At 40.8% G+C, this 14,436-nt stretch overlaps 1 protein-coding gene across 1 annotated transcript in view; it reads left to right on the forward strand.

The window, feature by feature from the left end:
* CHM (CHM Rab escort protein) overlaps positions 1-11,677 on the forward strand; it is a 141,528-nt gene extending 129,851 nt beyond the window's left edge. Inside the window, exons 14-15 of the mRNA XM_054566644.1 lie at positions 2,159-2,316; positions 8,237-11,677. Coding sequence (XP_054422619.1) covers positions 2,159-2,316; positions 8,237-8,416 — 338 coding nt within the window. The 3' untranslated portion in view covers positions 8,417-11,677. The remainder of the gene's footprint in view (positions 1-2,158; positions 2,317-8,236) is intronic.
* The last annotated feature ends 2,759 nt before the right edge of the window (positions 11,678-14,436 follow it).

Raw genomic sequence — 14,436 nt, forward strand, 5'->3', positions numbered from 1 at the left:
ACTTGAACATTTTTTGACAATTGTGTACTTCACCACTACATGTTATTTTTCCAGCTATATCGCTGCCTTCCAGCTGACCTCAAAGAAAGATGAAGCAATTATATATCTCTTTGAGGGTTTTAAGGTCAAAGCCTGATAACTCCCTTGTATTTAGAGCATTTATCTTCAGCCTCTGTCAACTTTTCATTTTCTTCATGGTCTCTTTTCAAAGCTTCAACCTATATGAAATTTCTTTCCTATAACTTATTGGCTTATTCATTTCCCCCAACTTGTGTTTAGTGAAAGCCCTCCACTGACCTGGAATTTTCATGAAATATGAGCTTTTTGCGCATGGCCAGGAACACACCGGGAAGTATTAAAGGACTCCTAGACTTTAGCCCACGATTCAGCAGTGCTCCTGGAGCCTGGTGTTAGAACTCATAGGCGGCATGTTCAATGATCTTCCTGTAAGATTTAATGAAACTAAACTCACCAATAAATGTTAAGAGCCATATGGTCTGAGCCGTGAAATGTGAGTTCCTTATGTTCCTTTATTTTGTTAATAAATAGGTTTTGCCACCTATTGTGTGCTTAGCTGTACTTAGTGATGCATTAGACTCCTAGATCTTAGTATTAGAAAGGGGCATCTTAAGGGATCACTTCTTACATTCAGAGTTTCTTCATGTTATCACACTAATAAATAACTCTGGGTGTTTGAGAATGAACTAGAAAAATAGCATGTTTGGTATTCTCATAGTAGGGATATTTTCAATTAAATACCATAGAACCCTATTCATCCTGAACTGGGCATTCTTATTAATGGAATATCATAATTAGCTGAGAATTTCTCTACATTGACTACCAATTTAACAATAAGAGTTAATCACCTAGATAATTATACTTGCAGAATTTTCTTTATGATTCTTAAGGTTCCTCATGGTCTTGGGTAATCTTCATGCACATCCGTTATTATCATTCTATAGAATTTGAATTTTTTGTTCAGATTCAGACTAAAGAAAATGATATAGTCACTAGATATTTTAAAAGCAGTATTTTTGTTTTCAACCAAAAAAACACTTAGTTATAAAATTTATAAGGAAAGAGACAGAAAATTACTTATTAAGGTAGTGAGGAATAAGCTTTAGGCATTGAGGTAAATAAGGTTGGGCCGTGTAATAAGCACATCATATTTTGATTATGCCTGAAAACGGGATTAATATCAATTCAGAAATTATTCATTGAGCATCTGTTGTGTGCCAGGCCCTGTATGAGCGAACATAGAAAAGCAGAGTAAGGACCAAGTGCATATCCTCTGTGTACCCACAGGTTCTAGCCCAGGCTCTAACACACATCAGCGCTTGCTGTTAAAGGAGAGACTGCGCACTAGAACAAGTTGCAGTTTCCAGCCTTATTTCTGTTATTCATTTGTTGGTTCTCATTCATGTTGGAATCCAGTAGGAGACAGAGTTAGTGAGTTAGAACATTAGAGTTTTAATCCTGTATGTGCAATTTTTAATGACAGCTTTATTGAGAGAGAACTCACTCATTTAAAGTGCAAAATTCTGTGTTTTTGCGTACATTCACGGAATTGTTGAAACATCACCACAGTCAACCTTCCTGTATTTCCATCGTCCCAGAAAGAAGCCGCTGCCCGCTATCAGGCAGCCACCAGCATGCCTCCCAGCCCTCGGAATGCACTGCGCTACTTTCTGTCTCTGTAGATTTGTCCATTCTGGACAAGTCTCGTAGTCCTGTTCTACTGTCCACTTACTCTATGATTTTTAAAGTTGGTCTGTCCGTGTGAAGCATAAGAAAACCAATTTATGTTATCTTCTTCAGAGGTATAACTTAAAGATGACTGTAATCATAAACACTTTGATACTGGTGAGGAAAAGTAATAGAGATCCAAGGAACACAGTTGGAGTTAAATCTAAGTAATTTACTGATAATCAAATTAATTTCAAAAATCTAACTTGTCTTAGGTTGAAAAGCCATTGCATGAAATTTCATGCACATGTATCAATTAGAGTACGTGGATGCAGATTTAGTATTGTTTACGTACACAGCTCTGATTCCCTACAATATATAGTCCTGGCTTTGTCAGTAATTGACTACATATTGCGGTAATTGACAAGCATATTGTGCTTTAGAAGTAAGTCAGATTTATGTTTACATTTAGAAAATGAAGTTGAAAAACCAAGACTTCTATGGGCTCTTTACTTCAATATGAGAGATTCTTCAGACGTCAGCAGGAACGCTTACAGTGATTTACCATCCAACGTTCACGTCTGCTCCGGCCCGGACTGTGGTTTAGGAAATGATAATGCAGTCCAACAGGTAAGGCTGCGGGTGTTTTTTGGTCTTGTGTTAAGAAGTTGGTGTGGTAGGGAAAGTGAAATGTTTTTTTCTCCCCCTCTGGGAGGTGGGAAAAGAGACTAGAAGAGCATCTCCTGTAATACCATCTCTGCAGTTTGCCCTTCACACTTTTTTCTATGAACAACAAAGCTACTTTACATAGACTTTAAATATAGTATCAGATATTTTCACCTGCTTGAACTGCAAGAGATCATTCCTGAGTTCCACTGTGGGAATAAGAATAGAAAATGTTAGAAAGGCACCTTCAGAAAAATGAATTTATAATGCCAGTATTCTAAAGAAACAGCGTTTCTCATTTAAACTGTTGGTCTGTCAACGTATTGTTTTGAAAGACACAAACTTTTTTCCCTCGTTCACGTGGCGAGGTCCAGGGCAGGCTGACGCAAACTGCCAAAAGCGACCTCTGATTCCATTAAGCTTCGTGTACTTATACCAATACACTCCTCTGCACTTGCCAGAAGGTGAAGAGCAGAAAATACCATTTGTGGAAACACAAGTCTCAACTTTTTTTCAAAGACAGTTGGCACATCTGTCAATTGAGTCAGGAAGTGACTACTTTACCATTATTCTGGTGACAGGGATCTTACACGAGCACATGGCTTCCTTGAACCTCTCGTTTCTAGCCATAACGACAAGGCCACAACCCATTCATTTATACAGTTAGCTGCCAGAGTCGTCTCCTCTCGTCTTCAGAGTCTAATGCGCATAATAGTCCTGGATAATCACATTGTGCCAGTGAGAGCAAAAGCCGGAAGTCGCAGCTCTCATCCGTCCTTCATTCTGTCGCTTTAATAGGAACCCAAGATGGTTCAAGAGCTCCATTTATGGCTTAGGTCATTGTTATTCCTGAATGAACTTGAACGTTTTCTAACCAAAGGGAAAGGCGTTTTTAATAAGGGCTTATTACACAATTGCTAATGTGCTCCAACTGCAAGCCAGGCGATTGTAATTAAAGGATAATTTTATTATGATGTAATTGGTTTCCCAAGAAGATAGTTTTTGGGAGTATAGTCTTATCACAGTAGAAAACAGTAATATTGCTAGTTTGGGTACTAATCATTACATGCTATTTAAATCTAAGTAGTTTTAAATTTGTTACATAGCTTTTAACTTCACATCAGTTGGGGAGAAAATATTGTCATACTTTTTTTAAAAAGATTTATTTATTTTTAGAGAAGGAAAGAGAGGGAGAAAGCGGGGAGAGAAACATCCCTGTGTGTCTGCCTATCGCACGCCCCCTGCGGGGGACCTGGCCCGCCACCCAGGCGAGTGCCCTGACTGGGAATCGAACTGGCAACCCTTTGGTTCACAGGCCAGCGCTCAATCCACTGAGCCACACCATCCAGGTCTGTCATACCTACTCTAAAGGGCATCAGTAATAATATTTTAGATAGCCAGTTTATTTAGTGTTTTAATTTCAGTTTCTCATCCTGTGTTCACCCCATTCGCTAATTGATTATTCTTGTGTTCCAAAGCTGTAAGAACATCTTTTAGGACTTTCCTATGCAGAAAACATAAGCACTTTTCCTTTTTATAAGGAAATTTCCTTTTTATAAATCAAATGCTTCCTTTTATCAGTTAGATTTCCTTTTTATAAATCAAATGCTTCCTTTCATCAGTTAGCAGGTTTGTGTCTGCTTTTCTTATTTTCAAACGTATACACGTTGAAAAGCATAGGCCTACCTTCCTTGTGCTCCTATGGAACGATTTGTGATCAGAAGGCGTACTAAAAGTATAAGATGATTCCTGCCTAATAGTCACAAATTAAAGCTCCGTGCAGGCGCGCACTAGGAAATTGACTATTATCAGTAGTGCTTTCCACAACTTTTTCCAGTTGATATTACCGTATTTTGTTGTGTATAATGTGCATTTTTTGGCCCAAATTTTTGACGGAAAAATAAGGATGTGGATTATACATGGGTAGTACTAAATCTGTATGTATATAAATGTTGTTTCGTTCTTTTGTTTATGCTTATACATTAAAAGTGTAACCCTAGAAAGCAATGACGGTCTCCTGGAATACGATCATTGGTTTTGTTTCTAAATATCAATAAATAAAAATTGAATTAAAAAATTAAAACGGAAGATTTTCTTTTTCCCGAAAGTTTGGGCCAAACACGTGGGTACGCATTACACACAGCAAAATACAGCACTTCGGTTTTTTTTTTTTTTCCCTGAGCTAGACACGTGATCTCTCTTTCCTTAGTACAGCCGGTGGCTCCTTTGCCGGCACACGCTGATGGACAGACTGGTCGCTGGCAGCCTGCTGGCGGGGCCCTGGGGCTCAGCCCTCCTCGTGAGCCCACTCCCTCTGGTAGTTGTCACTGCCGTGGGAACAAGAATAGTTAAAAGGTGCCGTACTATGTGTATCACACTTCACCTATACAGTGAGTTAAATTGGCTGATGCGGGCTGCACTGGCAACCTAAGCACCATTTAGAAAATTGTTTTCATGGGTATAGATGAGCGACTCAGAACTTTTGGCACGTAATTTGTACGTTCAAGGTCAGCTTTGTAGGTCCTGTGAACTATGAAGCTGCTCACATATTGCAGTAGCGTTCACTTTCTCACACCGTTGAGGGAGCGGGCGCCCTGGCTGGTGTGGCTCAGTGGATGGAGCCCCAGCCTGCGAACCAAGGGGTTGCCAGTTCGATTCCCAGTCAGGACACAGGCCTGGGTTGTGGGCCAGGCCCCCAGCAGGGGGCGCACAAGAGGCAGCCACACATGGATGTTTCTCTCCCTCCCTTCCCGTCTCTCTAAAAATAAATAAATAAAATCTTTAAAAAAAAAAAAAAAAGAACCAGAGGGAGAGGACGATTTTAGGGGTCATATTTTCTGCGGCAACCATTCCTTGAGCATTTTCTATGTGCCAGACATTATCCTAAGCATCTCACATAAAGTATCTTCTTCGGTCCTCACAACAACTCTATGAGGTAAGTAACCACCGTTCCCATTTTACAGATGAGGAAACCCAGGCCCAGAGGGGCTAAGTAACTCGCCCAAAGTTCACATCGCTCATATTTTTGAGCCATGATTTTAACCTCAAGTGTGTTCTACCCTCGTGCCTGTACGCTCCTCCAGTGCACTGTGCTACCTTTGTCTTTCTTGTTAACGTGGGTATATCCTAAATGCATTAAACTGCTAGGCTGACAAAATATTTCTTTTTGTTTCATGTATATCAATGTTACATGAACACAGGCATCTTCAATAGCTTAGGTCGTCCTCTGTGCTTTCCAAGATAAGGAAGCCAAATCACAATATAATTCACCCCCCCCCTTTTTTTAACCCCATGAAAGCCCTAACACTTTCAGCTAACTTCCGTCCTATAACGGGCATGGGGGAGTGAAAGCTGATATTTCGCTACTCTGAAGTCACCGGGACTTGGTGGGCAAATGCAACGCTGCAAATGAAGTAGCATTAGACAGACTTTCCAGAACACGGCAGCTGGCCAGAAGAGGTTCCAGCCGTTGGAGCAGAGACTTAGGAGAGGCCGCTGTCTGCCTGCGGGGTATCGGCATCAGTAGAAAGCGGCCATTCCACAGGCAGGTAGACACAAATAAGGATGGTGTGACCGCCTGCAATTGCTGGGCAGCCTCAGGAAGCAGATCTAGCGGGACCCAGCCATGAGGACCGGGGTTCGGAGCAGAATTGATGTCCATAGGGAGGTGGCAAAAGGGAGACGAGGTATGAAACACAGAGGCATTGGAGTAAAAGTCAAAGTAGTAGTAGTAATAATTATTATATTTATATTGAACATTTGTGCAGTATACAGTTTTTAAAGGTCTTCCCTTCGTTCAAAATATATACTGAGATTCTGCTCCATGCCACGCACTGAGGCTGCAGGCCTGAGCGAAGCCCCAGGCCTTGTTATCCCTGGACCAGTCACTGCTCTGTAGAGGAGAAGAGTCTGTACACAAATGGCAGGACAGTGTGACATACGCAACAATAGAGCCACACCCAAAGCCCAGATGTGACCAGTCGGGGGGCGGGAGATCTGTCTGGGAGTCCGCGAACCTTACAGCGGATTCCCCCATCTAAACGGAAGAGAGTCACATGAAGAGATAACATCTGCCGCATTTGGTGATTGATTCCCCACAGAGGGTGGAGGGGAGAGAGAGCTTGCACAGACAGACAAGGCAGAGACAAAAGCCAAAAAGTCCAGGAGGGGAACTCAGGTGTGACGTAGGGGCTCCGTGTGGCCTCAGCCCTCCTGCTTCTAGGGGCTGAGTGTCCCCAGCAAAGATGCGTGGTCAGGTCCCGGGCTGAAGGGCAAAGCACGTGTCTCCAATGTAGAATCTTAAAATATCCGCGGTAAAATGGCATGAACTAAAAATGTATCCTTCAACTGTAGCCAAGAAAGCAGCTATTTTTCTCTCTCTATCCATTCTTTCAACTGCACATCAAAGCTCAGAAGTTTCGGTTTACTACCCCTCCGCCCACTCGCAGAGAATATCGGTTTGAACCCGCTGATGTAGGTGTCTACTGACTGTACACGGCAGGATGGTGAATAGTTTAGATTTTGCAGCCGGGGTGGCCTCTACTGGCAACTACTAAATGCTGCCGTTGAAGTGCAAAAGCAGCAATAGACAATGGCTGTGTTCCAATAAAACTTATATTTGCAGGCTGGGTTTGGTTGTCAACTCCTAGCCTTTTCTGTACCTTGGGAAGGAGGGTTGAAATAGTACAGAAAGACATGCTAGCCCTAAAACAAACTTACATCTTACAAGCTGTGAGTAGCATTCTTTTATCTATAGGATGGCGCACAGGCCCCCTTGGTTGGCAGGAACTCTTATCTAACAATAAGCTGTATTCATCTAAATAGAAGTAGAACTACGTTTAGCAGAGACTAGCAATGCTGCTTGCCACATTTACTTTCTTGTGTATTTGTTGTTGTTGTTGTTAAGGACCGCATTTACTCTCTCATCCTCCTACCAGCCAGCCTAAACTCACCTTAAATCTTAACATTTTAAATTATATTTTTATTAATAACAATGATATCAGCTACCATATATAGAGGCTTAGTCTCTGCTGGGTTTTTTTTTTTTTTTTTGAAGATTTTATTTATTTCTAGAGAGAGGAAGAGGAAGAAAGAGAGGGAGAAAAAACATCGATGTGCGAGAGATACATTGATCAGTTGCCTCTCGTGCGCCCCCAGCTGGGGACCTGGCCCACGACCCAGGCATACACCCTGACTGGGAGTCGAACTGGCAACCCTTTGGTCCGTAGGCTGGCGCTCAGTCCACTGAGCCACACCAGCCAGGGCCGTGTCAGCTGTTTTAAAGACAGAGTGCAAGGCTCAGAAGTTGAGTAAGCGTTGCCCAATCGCAGCGCTGCTCTGAGGCGGAGCCAGCGTTCATGCCCAGCTAGCTCTTCAGAGCCCTTGGTCCTAAACACTGCGCTCCACTCCCTAAAGCCCTCTGGGAAGAAAAGTGCACCAGGAAAAGAAACAGTTGAGCAAACAGTGAAAAATTTCCTTGATCTGAACAACAACTTGCTAAAATTATTATATGCTAAATTAAACTATATGGATGTCACAAACAGGCTGTAGTCAGAAATTATATAAGGAATATGAAGGGAAATTTTATTTCGACTGAACGTGTAGAATGAATGTCCTTAAATTCTCAACTATATGAACACTTGATAAAGAATCTGATCGGGTAGGATACTCTCAAAAGGTTAGACCTGAATGCACACATAGAATTGGAGGAAGAAAAGTCATGGAATTCTGAAAGCAGATTTGAGAGGGTCACGTATACGGGGTAAAGTTCTGTAGCCTAAAGAGGGAGTGTGTGCAATGCGTCTTTTTTTTTAATGATGCCAGAAGGGCACGTACATCTTAAGCTCATGTCCAAAAACCCTTGTGTCCTTTCCTCCCTGGTCAGGCTCAGGCGCTCTTTCAGCAAATGTGCTCCAATGAAGAGTTCTGCCCGCCCCCCCCAAATCCTGAAGACATCATTCTGGACGGAGACAGTTTACAATCGGGGGCTTCGGAACCTGGCGTCGTACCAGAGGCTCCCAAGGAAAGCGCAGACCTCGGAAAGCCGGAGGAGCTCTCTGAGTAACAGATACACAGCAAACCTGGGTATCGCAGAGTCTTCTCGATCTACCAACGGTTTGAAAAATCTTCTAAAGCAGCGCTCGCTTGTCGCGCAGAACTCCCCAGAGACACAGGCCTAAAAATCCAGAAGGGAGTTTTCCTTAAAGAGGACATTTCAAGAACACACAATACTTGTAAAGCACATCGACTCACCTGCTTTTAAGGTACCAAACCTGTGGAGTTACCAGATAAGAATGACAAATGGATTGTTTGCCAGGAACATAGCTTTGGAGATGAAAGTGATCCTATGCATTGTTAATAATTCCGTGCTTTTGCTTTGCCACTTTGGATTTGGATCTTTGTTTGAAAGCCACATATGTGTTCAGCATCAGCTCACTTATTTCCTCTCATTATTTGAATTATACTTTCTTTCAGGGTGTGAGCATCCTGACAGAGAAGATAAAAGCCTATGTCAATGTTATTAAGAAAAAGGAAGTACCGTATTTCGCCATGTATAATGCACTTTTTTTTTTGGCCCAAATTTTTGAAGGAAAAATAAGGATGCGCATCAGACATGGGTAGTACCTGAAATCCCTTGTAGCTGTTCTTGTGTTTTGTAATTATTTGTTACATAAAATTTCTTGTACCATACTATGCTCAAAAAGAGATGCTAAACTTCCTTTATAATATGAAAAACAAGTACTTAAATAAAAATAAATAAAAACTGGATTAAAAATTAAAAGATTTTTTTCCTGAAACTTTGGGCCAAAAATGTGGGTGCGCATTATGCACGGCAAAATACGGTATTGTGACCCAACGGGAACCTGTATTTGGAATAGAGGTTTTGTTTTCTTGAGAAGTATTGAAAAGCTAATACAAAAGTAGATGTTTTTAACAAATCATGAATCCATTGCTTAAGAGTTTTTTAATGTTAGTACTGATTTTTATATTTGAATCATTTACACAGTAGGAAAGCTCAGCACTGAAAAAAATGGAAGGAAAGATGTGGATAAGCTCATTGGACTTTGGAAGCACTGGACGTAACTGTCCTAATTGTCTATGGACCTAATTTAGTGCGAGCCACGCTACTGATGATATTAGACAACTACTGTTTAATTTCTGGGCCTTGGTGTCTCCATATGGAAGGTGGAAATAGTAATACCCTGCCTATTTTCTAAGAACGATTTTAAAGATTAATGCAGTGCCATCTTTAGAATGGTTTTTCTGGGGAAAAAGTCATCTCTTCATTTTCCCATCGACTTGAAGGTGACTCTCAAAAATCTGAGGCTGCAAGCAATTATTGACAACAAATAGTTGTTTGTCGTCAACTTCCGCGACACTGTGGATCACGGTGTTTTTATTGCACTAGGACTTTTATAGTCGTATAGACCAGTAAATATAGTAACATGTCAAATTCTGCTTTTGAATCTTAATAAGGAAAACACTTCATAAGGATCATTTTTTTTATATATCTCTTCAGATAGATAAACCTGAAAGCACCCAGGACTCTGAATAGAATATAACAATTGGTAAATTCTAGAACTCCCTTGATATAAAATGTGAGGGCTCTACCCAGGCAGCAAATCTAGTGACGGTGACTCTATTAAAATTTTTTGTCCAAATGCCAATCTCTGATGGTTTACTTTTTTGAGCTACAGTGTGGATTGAACAATTTATCTCAATATAGGAAAACATAGGAAGTTTCTTGGTGTGCAACCCACCCGGTAGTGCTGAGCAGGGAGCCGTGACTGCAGCACAAAGCGCAGAGGTCTTGCAGACTTCAGCTGCAGGAGCTCTGGCCTCTCCAGATTTCCAGGAACGTGTTAAGGAAAGTTAGCTGGTCAGGTCCCAGCACACGCGCAATGAAAGCCAAGGACTGTATCTCTCGCCTGGCATCCAACCTCCTTCCACTAGAGGTGGATCCCGGTGCGAGGACCTTTCCAGCCCCTCAGGCTACTCCCAATCGCTCTGCCCCTCCCCTGTGTCTACTTCCTTCTCCCTCTCTCTTCCTTTTCTGCAATACTATACAAATCAGGGACAGTGGAATCACATGATAATCGACTTTGTTCTATGGATTCAGATCTTCCTAATGTCAAATCATGTTTCCTGAATCCCAAGCACAGCATGCGCTACGTGCCCAATCCATACCTACAATACATACCCCAGACCCCTGCTCCTCTCTACCAGCAATATATTATAAGGTTCCCCTGTATGACAGTAAGGAGTCGGAATACAATTGCACTAATTAAGATGTTGTACTTTGTCCTAGTCTTAGAGTTCAGGCCTCTGGAATAGAGCATGCACATTTATGTATCTAAACAGCCAATCACAGGAGGCCAAGGATAGTCTGTGGTTTCATCCATTACCCAGCATCAGAATCTCTCTTCCAGGTTATTCGAGCCTGTGGAAATGTTTAAAACCCCGTAAATATGATTAGTGATGATTAAGATAATACACAACTGTTCAAAACATTGTGTTAGAGAAAGTTAGGTATTTCCTGTTGCCTCAAAATGTAAACGTTATTTTAAGAGCTTTCTTTTCAGTGATCTTAATTACTGCGAATAAATATTTGTTCATTTTTTTTAAGTCAAAAAAAGAAAACCCTTTTAGTTCTGTGGTAAAACCATAAGCCTGAAGTCCTATGAATAAAATTAATGTGTTGTACATGATGCAGAAATTTCAGTAACTAATGTAAAGCTTTAAAAAGTGCTATTATCAAAGAATTTTGATTCATGTGTTTAAAGTGTTTAGTTATGCATGCTTCTCATTAATCAAACTTGATGATGCCATTCAGTTTAGTGATCAATATGAAAAGTTACCCTGTTGCTACTGTATTTTTGTCTAGTTGGTATGCCTGCCAGAAAAACAAATATATATCTATAATAAACTTATATATTTTTCTATAGGAATACTGAGTGGTTTTTTTCCCGATCTCCTGTGATATTTAGTTCCTATAGTAAAATCTCCACATTAATGATTAACCTTAGAATGGTCTCAAGTAACGGCTGCGGTAATGGTTAACTTCTATCACAGCAATAGTTCCTTCGAAGGCAGCCTTCGTCTGAAGACCCAAAGACCTCAGTATTTTGTTGAAATTGAATTGCTAAAGAGTAGTGATTCTTTAAAGCAGGAATGAAACGATTCTCTTACAAACAAGTTATTTACTGCTATTGGTAGTCAATCATTCATCTCTCTGCTCTCGGTTATCTTATATCCATTTCAAAAAGCATGAACATATGATTATTCATAACTTGCATACTGTAACAGTAAGTTTTTAAAGGAAATAAAGACAAGTGTTTTCAATGCCTTTCAGGCGTGGTATCCTATTTTTTTAATGTTCGAGATTTGTATACATGCCGAGAAACTGGAGATTGTCTTGGGAATGATTTATTTGTTGACGTCAGGTTATTATTTAAACATTTCATTGTCCAGCTGTTCACTCTGTTTGGTTTCTGGGCATTTGTCAAGTGTTGCAGGGTTCGTGAGAAAGGTAATCAAATGATGTGTGGGTGCCCTTTACTTGTGAACTGTTCTAGATGCCAGTATCAAACCTCTTTCGGTTTAGGATCAGGGCTAGGACTTTACGGTACACTGATTGCCTACAGACTGTTTTTACGTGTCACTTGGTGTCCAGGACTCTGAGATGTTTCTCATACTCACTTGGTGAATAAGAACCCCACTGTGGTTGCGTCCCCAACAGCGTACCCAACGGAGAAGAGACTGATGACTTTCTTTTCACGCAGAATCATTCACTGAACTCTGATTTGTTTTCGAATCCAAGAGTTAAAGAAAGCAGAGTGACACCTTCCGTCAGTTCCAAGTAGCTTCTAAAGTGGCTCGGACAGGACACATTCAAAGATAACAGGACACTTTCAAAACTGGCAATTTATCTGCGAGATGATTAAGAAAGATCAGGTGAATTGAATTTTCAAACAAGTAGCTGTATTATCCTTCAGGCACTTCGGAGGTCATAGAGTATTCACACTTTTTTTTACCTTTTTTTTTTTTTTAAAGAAATGCTTTGATAATGTTGGGATTCTCCTCTTTAAGGGAGACTTTTTAAAAATGCCAGTAAGATGGTTTAACACTTAGCACCCCGGGTCTCCTTTTGAAAGCTTCTTCTCTTCCCATTTATACAGCCTCGCTTAGGGCTGCAGTGAGTCGCCCTTCCAGTATAAGTTGCCACATCCACTCTTTCTGGTGATGATGACTCTTAGGACCATATGACAGGTAATCATTAGAACTTGAATCCTAGAGGATTGTTTTGCTGAACTAGAAGCATGAGTGAAATGTTCTATTTAGAATTCTCACATGCGGGGGGTGGGGGGCACGTCTCCGACAGTTCACCAGAGGATTTGTTTGAAGAGTTTGAAAAGATGAAATACTCTTAATTTTCTCTTCCCATTTCTAATATATATTCGATACTGTTACCCTTTGTCATCTTATAAAAAGTGTTTCACTTATTTTTAAAACCGTGAGATTATTTTGCCCACAATTTAATGTAAATCACCTTTTAATGTGTAGTACTACCCTAAACCTTCTGGAAATATCGAATATTTTAGATCTGCGTAATAATGCCGACTCCTAGCAATCAAGAAAATGTAGCTTTGTTTTGCATGGGAACTATTAGCATAATATTTAAATATTTTAAATAGTTCCACAGGTAGGTAAGTGTGCATAGCTTAAGGTATACCATAAGGAGCTTAGAATTTTGAAGTCAGAAATGGGCAATGGACCAGGAAGTGGTTTCCTTTGGTTGAGCTGATGCAATGGCGACAGAAAGATTTGTGCAGAACTTCAAACTGCTCTCCGTTAATCTTTATTATGACTGGAAAAAGTTGCCTACAGGACGTGCTATTTTCTAAATCAGGACTTGAAAATTTTGGACACAGATAAACAATCTTGAATGTTTATCTTTTAGATACTTGGAAAATAATTTTTAAAAATATTTTTAAATTTATTTCAGAGGGGAAGGGAGGGAGAAAGACAGGGAGAGGAACATCCATGTGCAGTTGCCTCTCGCGCACCCCCTGCTGGGGACCTGGCCCACAACCCAGGCCTGTGCCCTGACTGGGAATTGAACCGGTGACCCTTTGGTTCACAGACCAGCACTCAATCCACTGAGCCACACCAGCCAGGGCTGAAAATAATTTTTGACTGCTGTATTTGAGATGCTAATCCATTTTCAGGCACATCTTGTTTTAAGAGAACGCTCTATAAGATCTAGATCTTTAAAACACGACATTTTGAAGGGCGATTTGCTGCTTTACTGAACAATTGAGGCTTCTTTTAAGGAGTTCCTAGGAGTTTCCAGGTGGTACATACTTACTGCTGCACACAGCATTAACATCTAGGCAGAGAGAGAATGGTAGGCTATCAGCAGTCCAGTTTCCCCACAATCTTGTCCAAGAGATTATATCGTGGGTAGATTTCCCCACCCCTTTTCTTCCGTATCTACGAGTAAGTTGCAAAACCGTGGCATTCACAACATGATTGGAGCCTTATAAATAAGCAAAAATTGGGTTTTTCAGTAAAATCTGGGAAGACTGGCGGGGTAAGCCTACCTCAAATGGAAAAGGTCCAGGACATGAGACGAAAGCTGGCTATATACAGTGGAACAAATATGTATAGCATTTGAGTGTACTGAATACTGCAGGCCATTATACTAACACAGTGGTATTTGTGTATGTAAACATAGAAACCCTGCAGTAAACATGTGGTCGAAAAGATTTAAAAATTGTGCTGCTGTAGAGGGCGCTCACCACGAATGGCACCCGCAGAGCTGGAAGTTGTTCTTGGCGAGTCAGGAGTGAGCGGTAAGTGCATGTGAAGGCCTAGGTCGTTACTGTACAACATGGTGCACGACCATCGATGTTACAGACACGGGACACATAGGCTACGCTAAATTTATAAAACCACGTGAGATTAAATCAGACCAGAAAAAAATAATGCAATCAAACACAGAAATCTGTAAATAGTCGTTTATTGTTGTTATCGAGTACTATGCGCTGTACATAATTGTCTGTAGTATGGTTTTCTATGACG

This window comes from Pteronotus mesoamericanus, unplaced genomic scaffold (assembly GCF_021234165.1).
Source record: "Pteronotus mesoamericanus isolate MK-2021 breed Mesoamerican mustached bat unplaced genomic scaffold, CSHL_Meso_final contig_177, whole genome shotgun sequence".
NCBI classification, from domain to species: domain Eukaryota; kingdom Metazoa; phylum Chordata; class Mammalia; order Chiroptera; family Mormoopidae; genus Pteronotus; species Pteronotus mesoamericanus.